General features: G+C 38.9%; 1 protein-coding gene across 1 annotated transcript in view; it reads left to right on the forward strand.

Annotated features, from left to right (window-relative positions):
• The window catches only part of LOC108882077 (ankyrin-2), a 93,626-nt gene that overhangs the window by 27,438 nt on the left and 52,195 nt on the right, over nucleotides 1-13,993 (forward strand). The window contains 5 exon segments of the mRNA XM_051075720.1: nucleotides 4,407-4,505; nucleotides 6,758-6,856; nucleotides 7,075-7,173; nucleotides 8,046-8,231; nucleotides 12,412-12,435. Coding sequence (XP_050931677.1) covers nucleotides 4,407-4,505; nucleotides 6,758-6,856; nucleotides 7,075-7,173; nucleotides 8,046-8,231; nucleotides 12,412-12,435 — 507 coding nt within the window.

Here is a 13,993-nt window from a genome sequence, read left to right on the forward strand (position 1 = left end):
TGTATGTGTTTGTCATAAGCTATGTGTCTATTCCACTGAAGTGAAAAAGCAGTTCCAATAAGAATCAAGAACGTCAAATGTCAAGTAAAATGTCCAAAGAGAAGTCTTTAAGAATTCACTGAGATAGTTGTTACAGTGACTTTTATTTCTTTAACATATGTGATATTTTGTATTGGATTCATCAACTTCATCAATCACCTATCATGTAGCTGGTCACTGAAACACAACACAAACAAGTGACTTGACAAAAAAAAAAGACAAAAATTATTAATAACAATAAAGGAAATTCCATGTACTGTTTTTGATGGACTTTCAACCACCTCTCATGGTCTTTACCTGCAGTTTGAGTTTACTCAGTTGCCATGAAATTGTGGATTTTTATTTCTTGAGCTTCTTGAAGATTTTGCAACCCCCTCACAACTGAATAAATTGCATCCACTGAGGAAGAGGATGTGGAGTTGAAAGGTCTTTGCTTGTTTGTTTTTGCCAAATTACTGTTTCCATGGTCAAGCTTGAACTTGAACCCATGTGCAAAACAAGAGACCTTTCAATATGTCTGTGTTTTTATTGCCAGTTAATGCTAATTATTACAGATGAGAGATGTCTGTATGTGTAATAATGGCTCTTTGATGGCTCAGTTGTTATTATTGACCAAATTGGAAATTTGACATTTACACCTTCAACTCATGTAGCCCAATCTGAAACTATGTTGTTTGCTAAAGGCAAAAGGGCGTGTATTATAGCAGTGAGAGTACAGTTAATGAACATTCCCTGTTAGGGTATAAGGTAGGTGCCTGTTGCACTGTGAATTTGTTGAGACCACTCTGACAGAATATTTTTGCAGCGCAGTGTTCCCCATCTGTCATTTTTATGGATAGATGTGAGGACTTCAGTGATCAATGATGATAACCAGTGCTGTTGTGGGTACATTAAAAGTTGGATGTACCAACCATACTAACATGCCCCCTCTGTACAAAGCAATGTCACACTGGTGGTTAAAGAGTAACTGATGTTTGACCCTGAGAACACCTTGAGATTCTTGTCTCACATAAACACATGTACTGTATGTACAAACACAACACTCACTCTGACGAAAAAAAAAAAAGACCATAACATCAGTCAAAACTTACAACCACACAATTCGAAACCCATGGGACCTTAATGGCTCCATCACAGTGATTGAGTACTAGTACTGGTCTAACTACTCAGTAAATTCTTTTTGATACCCAGGGGACTTTCCTGTTTCACTGCTATAATAATATTTCCACCTAGCGGTCTACAGCAGTTATTTATTGTCATTACAGCTGAAGTCCAAAATCTCTGGGCATGCTTTGCTACATGTTGTTTTGACATTGGTATTGGTGTAAAAAAAAAAAAAAAGACAGAAACTTAAAGCTACATTAGACAAAGCTAGACACTATTTAATGGACATGGAACCAGATATTTTCTCAGGAGTATATCTGCTGGGTCACCGGCAGTTAGTTGGTGGAGACCAAAACTAATTGCTAATGTTGCTCCATTTTTTCTGGATGTTTAACTCTGTCGTTGTTTGCTGACACATGAACTAAGGCAAGATAATACGGTGTCACATCACATGTTGTGTTTTTAGCAGCATGCTAATTGAATCTTTCCTATTTCCTTAAAAACGTACTGTGAAAGAGACTTTAAACTTTCCCATAGTGACTTAATGGGCATGAGTGTTTTACTGCGCTCTGATGCCTATTATAGCTCAATAACACACTGCACTGATGAGCTGGTATTTACACTGATTATAACTGCCTCGCTCCCCGACATGACTCCATCACTGCTAAAGTAAATCACATTTGCGCTGCACTGAAACTACTGGTGGAATAGATCTAATAGATAATTGGGAACTGTCTGCTGAGTGATTGTGCTCATGAGGGCTGACAGAATGAGGTAACAGATATTATAGATGGAGGAGTGGGTGGACAGGGCATGGTGTATGATAAAGGGGTTAGTGGATTCCAGAAGGTGAATGGAGGGCACAGTAGAGGGAGTGTACCAAGATGAATAGAGCCCTCGGGGTTACAGGATGTGTTGTGTTTAAAAGTGACAGCCACTTGTGCTCCATATTAAAGAGTATCAAAACATAGGTTTCTGCAAACAGAGAATCCCCCCACCCACCACAAGAAAGAATATGGAGCTGAAATTGTAACTTTCTTCATCAAACTTCCCGCGTCTATTGTCCTCTGGGACAAAAGGCCTAGGAGCTCGTTCATCTCTGCAGTCTGATCGTCACAGCTGAAAAATAGCTGTCTGGTGTTTTATGTTAGAACAGTGACAGGTGCTACTTCAAACAGACTGTTTGATGCTTGTTCTGAGACACCAGGGAATGTGGGTTTGCAGTTATGTTCACCCCTCTTGTTCCACAGGCGTCCTACATTTTCTTCACATGCTTTTTAATATGGTATTATCTTTATATTTTGGGTTCGTAGATGATCCTCATTTTTGTGGACCTTTCGTCGGATTTTTGTAACTGATGTAGCTAGGTAGCTAGAAAGTTGCACAGAAATATAAAGCCCAACCAGAACTGTTTGAATCACTGAAGAAGTCGGTTTTGTCTGAGGTCTGGAAACAGGCTACCCAGTTCCAACACTCAGCAAGAGCAATTATTTCTTGCCTGTACATGTATGAAGTTATGATTTTAGTGAAAGGCTTAGGAGAAACTTGACTAAATTTCCAAAGTAATTTAATGTACAACAGTGAGCAAAGTGAAAATTGTCACATTGCCTGGCCTATTTCAAATACCAACCCCATTGCCCAACAAGAATGTTGGTATTGGATGATTCTGCAGAAACTTGAATACTGTTCAAGGACAGTTTTTAACCATTAAATTATTTCTTAATACAACAGCAGAGTTAAGGCTGGTCAAAGATTTGGTATGATTTCGAGGAAAAGTTAGACATGCATCACCCGGCTGTTCACACTCTAATTCTTGTATGAGCACTGAACATTGGCATTGGACATAATCATCATGAGTTGCACACACAATAAAGTGTTCACTTTTCTGTCCTCTGAAACTACTATTTTAAATCCAGTAGTTGTACCAACACAGTGGCTGAGTGTCGGGTGATATGAGGCCAGCTGAAAACAGGCAGGTGCATGAACATGTCAACTGATCCAAAAACAGCAGGATGTAGCTGGAATACATATTCTGTTCCGCTGCTGAACAGATGCCTCCTGCCAGCTGTGGAATACCTCAGGGCAATGAAAACTCAAGCACAGTCAGATGATTCTAGGACGAGCATTCAGCCTCTTTGGAATCCCACAGGGTGCCACTGTAGGGACTCCAAGAGTCCAGTGGGATCACAGCCTCAGGGTGCTGTGTGACGAGGGTTAGTCTGCCAGTCATGGAGGAAATTACTTATCGACTCAGCGGCTCTTTTTAAACTACAGTTTAATGCTTGGACTGCTGAAAGGTTATTGAATCAGTGATGGGTCACTTGGAAGAGGAGGGGGGTAAACTAGGGGAGCCCTACATTCATCTCCATTCAAGTCCTCAGTGGCATGAAAGAAAAAGGAGGCTGTAAATGGAGCAACGCTTTGTTTGGCTCTTAAATCTACGGTATTTCTTCAGTTTGATTCTACTGTTAAAACTGCACTATGAATGTAATAAGATGTTGATGTGTCAAATTTAGTGTTTTTTTGATGCACCCATGTGGCAAAAAAAAACAGAACAATACATATAATATTGCTAGTGTTCACTTCACCTATTAAAGCAGACTTTGTTAAAGCTAAAAGTAAGCTGAAATATCCCTCTATATTCACTCTGAATCTCCCCAAAACCCCTTTTAAACTGTGTTTCAACCTTTCATATGCCTATGTTCGTGTTGCAGTTACTCAGTTTTCAAGCTTCTTGTCTCTCAGTGGAGCAAACCCCACCCACCCCATCAGCACACTGAAACTCAAGACACTGTCTGGTTCTTTTTCTGGTTCTGGTTCTTTCCATATTCATTTATTGTCTCAGCCATCACAGATCGATACCAAGACAGTGACATTTCAGTTGCCTTAGTCCTTAGTGTGTAAAACAAGAGGATGTTTGTTTGACCTACACACACACACACACACAAACACACACAACTATTTATAACTTCATACCCAGGACTGGCGCTGCTCCACAACAGCATAACATGGCACAACATCTAACCCAATGTTGATAGCCAGCTCTGATATTTCAGTCTGTGCCTCCACATCTAAGAGTGAAGGGTGAAGGACAGCTGTTCACATGATCAAAAAATGGAAACAGAGAAAGAAAGGCAGGCTCAGATAGTTATGGATCTGGAGGAGGAGGTAAACCCTTCTCTTTCCATTCAGATCTGTCTTAATGCCTGGCCATTCAGCCCTCTCCTTTTGGGACTAACCTTTCCTCACTCGTATTTTTGCAGAATGGTCTTAATGCACTGCACCTGGCAGCCAAGGAGGGCCATGTGGATCTGGTCCAGGAGCTGCTGGACAGAGGTGCAGCAGTGGATTCAGCCACAAAGGTAAGATACATTGACCCTTTATGTTTTCTTTAATATACATTTTACTAACTTTACCAAGATGTATTTAGACTTTTCAACGTGGTATCATTCATGGTAATACTTCAAGTCACTCACCTTTTAGTGATATCCTCACTCTCCAGTCCCAGGGCCTAGACGATGTGCTAGAAGCTTGCCAGCCAATCAGTAACATGCTACATCTAGTTAGTCACAGCTGTATCTGACTATTACCACTATTTATACAGAAAACATGAAGTTCTGAAAGTGGGGGGGGGGTGTAAGATTAAAGATTAAGTACAGGCACACGAAGTAAAGAATAGTAGATACTGTAATCTGGTTTCCATGAGGTGATATATCTGTTTGACATTGAAATGAAAGTGTAAATACATATATATGTATTTAAATATGCAAACATTAACATTATCTTTAAAATGCTTAGAATATGTCAAGACATCAAATGACAGTTGTTAAGAAGACTAGCTGTACCAGCTGTACCCCAGCTGAAGATTTTCTGACCTCACACTGTGTGGTTACTAGGTCAGAATGTATACATGAAACTTAAACCGGCCTTCACCTACAGCTCCATGTCCAGTGAACTTTCCTGTGAGAGTTTAACACCATCCACTGACACCTGACACCTGACAGGCACTTAGTCTCTGTAGCTCCTTGATCAGTCAGTGTGACTTTTGTATAATCATTGGATTCACATGGTAAGGAGTAGCTCTTGATCTTACCCACAGTGATTTATGATAGCTGGAATGGTATGTCTCATTACAATGTTTCTCATGTAAGAGTGAGTGCTACAGAAAAGAACAGGGGAAAGAAATAGAATACAGTAAGAGCTAAGAACATATCACTGAGTTTTCAGTAGTAGTTATTGAAAAACCATTGACAATTGTCTATAGATTGTAATGATAATAATAATTATATATAGATTGACGGTAGCATGACCTCCTTTTTGAGAAGATCAGTTTCATGTTTAGCACTGACATCATTCATTGAGAAAAACAAGCTTCTGTGATTTAGAGTGGAGGAATAGAGCTGAGGAGAAAGTGGAGTGCTGAAGGAAAGTGATATGGCGAGTGGAGTAGTAAACATCAGAGGACTGATGCTGAAGCAATGCTGATCATTCCAACTCCTGATATTAGAGAAGGTCCAGACTCATTTCTGAGTAGGGTTCCAGTGCTGTGACTCTTGTTGGTGTTGTTCCAAAATGCAACAATATATACCATGTAGTTGCTTAACTACATGCAGTTAGCAGCTGCAGAGGTGTAATTGACTTTACCTAATATATCTCATCCTGTCAATAAAGATAGTGTTTACAGAGGATTTGGACATTTCATAATAACCAGCCCTGTTGATATCTTGGCTACCACTGGTGGAAAGTAACTAAGTATATTTACTTCAGTGCTGCACTTCAGTGCATTTTTGAAATATTAGAACTGTACTTGTTGTTTACTTATATATATTCAATACTTGTATACTTTTCTGAGTATGATTTTAAATGCAGGACTTTTACTTGTAATTGAATATTTTTACCTTGTAGTATTTTTGCTTAAGTAAAGGATGTGAAGACTGTCGTGAAAGAAGTCAGGTGAAAGGTCAGGTTATTATAACTTTGAAGGTGCAATTCAAAGAAAAGATATAGTTATAGTTAAGATACACTCACATGACCTGTTGAGTTTAAAATACTCTATAGGCCTTATTGACATCAGTGAACATCAGGCCACATACTGGCCTCTTCAATCAAACTAATTGTGTAGAAGGTCATTTTATACGTAATAGGTATAGCCGAACATTGTTTAAAAACAGCTGAGCTTTATTTCTAGATGAAAAAGTTCTGTTTCCCAGAGTTTCCAAAGAGGTCAAATATATCATGCTGTGTATGACAACACATCATATCAGAAGTATGTGGCTTTAGTGAAACACTGGTACATATGGCACATATATACAGAATTCATACTGTGTTTGTGACATTGTATCATATAGAGTGTGTCTCTTCACATTTTAAGGGAACATTTAAGTAGTTAGTTCATAGTTTTAGTCCATTTGTCCTCATCAGTACTCAATTATTCATTATTGAGGAGCATCACTCAACAGCTGGATTATTTTATATTCACAGATACAGATCTTTTAATAAGGCTAGGTCATAAGGAAAAATGCAAATATAAAGTGTGGGGCCTTGTATTGGTAATCATTATTTTAGAAATAAGTTCCTTCTTCTGATTGTTCTTTTATGGTTTCTGTCAATCCAGAAAGGAAACACAGCACTTCACATAGCCTCTCTAGCTGGGCAGGCTGAGGTAGTGAAGATCCTGGTCAAACGAGGAGCTGACATCAATGCACAGTCTCAGGTGAGCCTCTGTAGTCTGCTGCTGGAGCTGTTTAATGCTGTTGTCCTCTCAGAAGTCATTGACGATAGCACCTCTTGGATTACTCAGCATTAATATCATGTTAGAGAGCCATTGTTAAATTTTGGGCTGTGTTGTGTTGATGATGAGTGGGTGTTAGAGATTTTTTTCATGACCAGTAGTTTATTCATTAACCTAATATACTTGCCCGTGTGCTGTAGAATGGATTCACTCCTTTGTACATGGCCGCTCAAGAGAATCACCTTGATGTGGTGCGATACCTTCTGGAGAATGGAGGCAACCAGAGCACTGCTACAGAGGTGAGAGGAGCATGTGGTTTTAAGATAACGTCATCAGTCTGTACCCTGGTATCACATTTACCATATACTGTATCACTGGCAAATAATTCATTAATTGGCACTGAACACAATGTAGATATGAGGCTGATGGGGATGTCATTAGAAATTGGTCATAAATCAAAGTATCTGACAAATGAAAATTTTGGCCTGAGGACAATTCTGGGGATCTCCAAAGTCATTAGGATGCATCCTCTGAATGTCAGCACCAAATTTCATGGTAGTCCAGTGTTAATCCCTCTTTTATATTATTCATATTTTACTGGGGAAGTCTGGGGATCTCCAAAGTTATTAGCATCTTCTGAGGACCATGAATGTCTATACAAAACTTTATGGCAGTCCATCCAATGTTTGTCAAGTCTGGTGTGGACCGACTGATGATCAGTGAGTGAAACTTTCTACTCAGAGGTTTTAAGTTGAAAACCAATTTGTGGCTCAAACTGCCTGTCGTGGTAGGCTTTTAATTTGAAACATATGCAGTTAGTGTTGTGTTAAATTGACAGTAGCTCAACAGCAAGATTGAAAAGAGTATTTCTGTAAAGAAGACAAACTGAGAGCAGTAGAGTGGTGAGTATGACATGACCGTACCGATGGACTTACTGCTGTGGTAATTCCACCTCTTGTTATTGTTTTTACCCAGAATACCAGCTTTTATTTGAGAATTTACTGTATAAGCACTCTTTAAATGTCTTCCATCCAAACAGGTCAGACATGTGTACTGATACTGCTTTGGACATTTTACTGAACATTCTGAGATTAAGGATTTCTGGAAAACGAGATTTCCCTCTTAACCTTTCTTCTCCTTGACTTTCTCCTTCCTGTCTTCCCTCATCCAGGACGGCTTCACCCCTCTGGCCATCGCCCTCCAGCAGGGCCACAACCAGGTGGTTTCTATCTTACTGGAGAATGATACTAAAGGCAAGGTCCGCCTGCCAGCCTTGCACATTGCCGCCCGCAAGGATGACACCAAGTCAGCCGCCTTGCTCCTCCAGAACGACCACAATGCTGATGTCCAGTCGAAGGTATGGCCATAAGCACTGTTTGACTTGGAAGGACTGGCATGTGTGGAAGTCAAGCTAATGTGGTGCTACGTGTTTGTGCCAGTGTGTCCATGCTGAGGTTATATGCTAAACAAAGGAGTGTCATCTCATTTTGCTAAATAGCATCTGGTGATATTTGAGGTACAGAATGAAGAAGGTTAAGTCTTGAAAACTAGTCAAGCTTTCTTGGTTTTAATGGTTTTGGTTAAAAATGGGGTTCACCTAATGGTTCTATAAGAATCTTTGAATGGAAATAACCTGTTTACATCTGCTATTTAAATGTGATTTGTATCTGGATAAGTTATCCTATAGTCTGATCATGCTGTTCTCATTACAGCCTATCTTCATAATAACAGGGTCGCATTTTCCTTGCTCATTATGCAAAGTAAGTGAGTAGGTGGAGAGTCGGCTGACAAACAATTACATGGAAGGTGATGTTACAGTACAAATAGTGTGGACTTCTCTGTGTGTGGGCAGAGCTGTAGATGCAGTAAAGACATTACTGCTGGTGGTAATGACGTTTGTGATGAGGTTTCTACCCACCATGACGATCTGTAAGCCCATAGCAAGGACGTTCCTACCTGCCCAGGGTCTTGATGTTGCCATTCACAGATATAATATGTGGGAAAATATTTCTACCCATGGTTATGATAGTTCTAACCACAGTATTTTTGATATGTTCTGACCCTATAGATGACAGCGTATCTACCCACAGAGACAGATCATTTGCCCTGAGTTCCAATATTGTTACCCCTTTTGGTACTACACATCTGACTTGAAATTTTTTGGGGTCCTCGTGTGTCACTGAGATCTGAATGCAATAGGAATACTAGAACTCACAAGTGGACTAATACAGAGGAATTTGACATTCCTCATTGTTTCATGTCATTGGATACATAGAACTTTTTTGACAAGTTGGAACCAGATTAATTAAGGATTTAGGAAGTTTAGGTTTTCCGAAAAGTGGCTTGAAAGTAGCAGGAGTATCATTAGATTGCTACAAAACCTCTTAGAGAGCAGGCCAGGATGAATAATTGGGTTAAGAAAGCATGTGACTCAGGAGTCCACTGTTCGCATCCTGTCAATGGTCCAAAGGTATTCAGTAAGACTGTATTGACTATGCTACATTATTATTGTCACTGATGGACACAAAAGCAATCCTGTGGTGTCTCTATTGTTAATAGGTTGCTGCTGTGCAATTACCTTTACAAACAGTGCTTGTAAATGCTCAGTATTTTATGTAACTGAATGAAAAAGTTACAAAGCTTGAAGCAGCAGACTGAACTGAAGACAGCCAGAAGCGTTGTGAATGGTGATGCATTTAGCCTTGAAAAAATACTGTCAGTGACTACAAATCTTTCAACTGAAAATGAACATAACAAAATGATCTGAATTGGCAAAGTGATTCATAAACCTATTATAACCATGACCATGATCTTTTCCAGAACTTAAACAAGTAATTTTATTTGTCTCAACTTAACCAGACATTAACCACATCAGTAGAGGATTAGGTTTGTTGTTACCTGGGTTTGTTTCTCCTGATGAGCAAATTTTGTGGCCTAGTGGATTATTCCAGTCACAGCAAAGACAGAAGAAGCAGGACCTTGTTAAAGCACCACAAAACCATAACCCTCTTAGAGAGGAATCTGGGTTGGATGGTTGGGTCAACAAAGCATGTGACTTTGACTCAGGAGAGACCTGTTGGCATCATTTCTCCTACCAACAGTCAAGATTTGCAAATTTGTGACACTGAATCTGAATCAGAACTGCACTATACCAAATTATCAATATCACTGTGAATGACTCAGAACTGTTTTAGCAGTGGAGCTCCTCTCACTGGTGACTGATGGCCAGCTCTGATAGAACACAAAAGCTTCAGAACAAATCGTGATGTGATAACTTGCCAAAGCGCCGAACTCACTATGTAATTAATAGTGATACAATCACTTACTGATGCTGATGTCCGATTGAATGATGATGTGATCTCTTAGCTTAGAAAAAAATGAACTTACTGTGTTGTCAATGGTTATGAATCTTTGAACTGAAAATGTTCATTAGGTTTGTTTCAGGTGAGAGGATGGAAAGTTCACTCTTGTGTTACCCTCTAATAGATAACTTACACATGCACTATGCAGATTTTTATTTACATCTGACCATCACTGGTCGGTCCTGTAAACGCTGAAGATGGTTCAATAGATCTGATGTCATTGTATCTTTTGTGGTACGTTTTGTGGTATCTTTTCTTATCAAGATAAAATATCCAGATACCGATCACAGCAGGTGTAAATACAGTCCTAGGAAATATAGATATATGATTTAGTCTATGACAGAAGACCACTAACTTGACGTGATGTACTTCTCCCATGAAGTTGTTTACCTGTGTATCATGTGATTGTGTTTCCATCAGTCTGTCTATGCATTTCTCTATGTCTTTCTTCCTCTCTCTCTCTCATTCAGTGTGTCTGTGCCTGCCACGTCACTCCTGATCCTGCTACTAACTGGGTCTCTCCCTCTTTTTCCTTTCTCTCTTTAAATGCTACCACTCACACACTTCCCCCATCACCCCCTCCTACCTCGCTGCACCGGTGTCTAAGTGTAGCACTGTCCACTGCATGGAGTGTGCCACTGTCTGCAGGTTGTATGGTGGTGATATTTAAGGCTGCATGCAACCAATGGGCGGGGTGGGGAGTGGGTGAAGGTTGTTTTTACCATTGTTTGGCAAGGGATGGGATGGGTTTAAACTGACAATCCGGTATTGGTTAGAACTCACAATTACCCGCTGACGTTGGAGCAAAAGGTTTCAGTTGTGACTGTTTCTCTGGTACCGGATAGTGGCTTTATGTGACGTGGCTAGAGTGAAGACAATGAACATGAACTCCACTTACTGCACCACACAGTCCTGAATGTTAAGTATTCCTTCTACAGTAGCTACAGTGAATGTTAACAAGGCACCAGTTGTTTCATTATGTAACAAAACTCAGGGTGTATGCATGCATTTATTATAATGCCGTATGTGGCTCAGCTGTTATGATGCAGCCCTGCTCAATATGACTCATAAGGAAGGCCCGCGAGAGAACAGCTAAAAATGGCAGCATGTAGAGTCACACTCATGCATGTGTACACATAAAACACATACTGCAGTCACACAAGGGCACACTTTTAATCAAATACCTTTGGACAGCTTGGTGACAGCTATCCACAATGGTTTGCTTACATATCAGTTCACTACACCAGGGCTCTTATTGAAAAATGCAGCTGTCAGAGTGTTCTCTTATAATCACCTGAGACACTAGTAAGTAAACGTACTCCTCCACGACAGTAATGAATTATTATAACTAGGGTCTTTTGGCCACTAATCTGTACAAATCTGTACTCACTATGTTGATTGCTGTACTTTTACATGGTTTTCCTGTTTCTAGGTAATTTTGCTAAACCGCCCTTGACTGAAACTAAGATTATAATGTTATCATTACTGTTAAACCTGATGGCCCATGTTGTAATAAACCTTTTAAATCAAGAAAATCAATTTGTTACTGAATGGCGGCCACTGTGGCCACAAGTGGCATGTTGATTTTCCTTTTACTACTTAGCATTTTACTTTTGTGGGAAAACCAGTGAAATGTTTATCTGTGATGCTAAACAAACTCAAAGAAACAAAGTCAGAAAGTCAGGAAACTGACTCAGTTATGCTGAATCTAAAGTTTGCTTAACATCAGGCTGCTTTTCACAGAAACAGCAATGAGTGGACATTTTGCTGCTTTAACAGTGCATGCATTTCATCATTTTCATCAACCTTTAAACTCTGAAAATTTTCTTAATTTCTTGTCACCACTTGTGCAATGCGCAATGCATTGTGCAGTGTTGCAGTTAATTTAGTACTGACACAATTAGGCGATTAGTATGTATTGACTAAAGACACACAAAATAATCACTAGAGTCCTACAAGACCTTGTTCTCTCTGACAGACTTCACCTCTGTGTGAACGACATAGCTGCGCTGGCAGAGCACATTTAATGGGAATGACCCACCCCAGCCACGTCACTTGCCAGTTTAATATCTGACTGCACAGCTGCCTCTGAGCTGCTGTGCATCCATCTGTAACACAGTGTCATACAGTCCTTAACTGAACTGATGTTTCCCTTCCTCATTCCTCCTGCTACAGATGATGGTCAATAGGACTACTGAGGTATACACATGCTCCTTTAACTCTCCACAGACTCACTATACAGTCCCATTCCTTTATTATTCTTCTTTTCTTTTCTTCCATCATTTATTTCTTTCACTTCCACAGTACTGCATGGTGTAAATAAAGAATCATTTGCTTCATTTTACAGTTCTCCAGTTTCTGTTGGTTTGGTATAATAAGAGGCCACCATGCATGGCTGATAGGAATGGCCAAGCTACTGCCATGCGTCCTGTGCTCAGGCACTGTCATCTTCAAGTTTTTGGCTTTGGATTTTATTATTCATACGCTGTCTGTATGCATTCTCATTCTTCGCTTTCAGTTTACATTCATTTTTGTTATTGGCTCAGAAAGCTCCTTTTTTCATATTTGATCCTCAATACATATACAAATATCTCTAAACAACATCATTATTAAGATATAGGGTGTATTGATTTATTTCAAATGATTGCATTTTCCTCCTGTAAGATTTTAATTTGTTGAATAATGTGCATATTTGGAAGAGCTATGAATGTGTATTGTCTATCAGTCTGTCTTGTAATTTTGTCTATGTTGTACTGCATGATTTCTAGAGATGCACTATGAACTACTTAGTTTGAAACAGTAATGGTTAAATGACTGCAAATATTACAATATACTGTTCCTTATGTGTGGAAGTCCAGCACTGCCAAAAGAAAAATGAAAAAATTGAATCAAATTTAAATTTGATTTTCTATCTATAAAATAGATAATAATTACCAATGTTCTCCAAAGCAAACACTGCAATAATGATAATAAAACTGAATGTATAGTTGACATTTTCCTTTAATTTTCAAATTAGTAGACAACGTTCAACCTGCATAGTCCTGAAAATGCTAAATGGACTTGAAAAGAAATGAAACAGTGTTTTTTTTAGTCAGTTGGATTTTTATTTCTTCCAAAGGTTTTGACTTTGACAGGTTTCATAACAGAGGTCTAGGAGAATCATTCCACTATAAAATGGCCTATTAAACCAGATGTAATCATTTGCTTTTCAAAGGATCTGAGCTACAATTAATTAAATTATCATTCTAATTTAATTTTACAAGCCAATTTCATGTTTAGATTGAACGGATGCCATTTTGAAAAATGAAAAATGAATAGTACATTTTTATTTTAAAATGAATATGGAAGTGTTTTGCTTTGGAAGAAGCTGAAAATTCAGTGGAATCAGTGGAATTTCTTTTTCTTTTTGGCAGTAATTATGCATGTTTAAAGATGATAATTCAAATCCTAAATAATTTTTCTAGCATACGTAATCCACACACAAAAGTGACGTTAAAATTATTGAAATTATTTTATTTTAATATTGGCAACCCCGGTTTTCCATATTCAACAGCTTCCTAATCAAGTATTTCAAATGCATGCATTTCTGTGGAAGATCTGACATTTAACTTAATCTCTTGTGCTTCTACAAAAAATGCTAATCAGTAATGGCATGGGAAGCTCATAATGCTGTTAAAAAATATTAAAAATATGACCTGCTTGGCCAAAGATTTGGCACTGAATAGCATGTTGCATCCACGCTACCTTAATTTGCACC

The sequence above is a fragment of the Lates calcarifer genome, linkage group LG14, assembly GCF_001640805.2.
Source record: "Lates calcarifer isolate ASB-BC8 linkage group LG14, TLL_Latcal_v3, whole genome shotgun sequence".
Classification (NCBI taxonomy): Eukaryota; Metazoa; Chordata; class Actinopteri; family Centropomidae; genus Lates; species Lates calcarifer.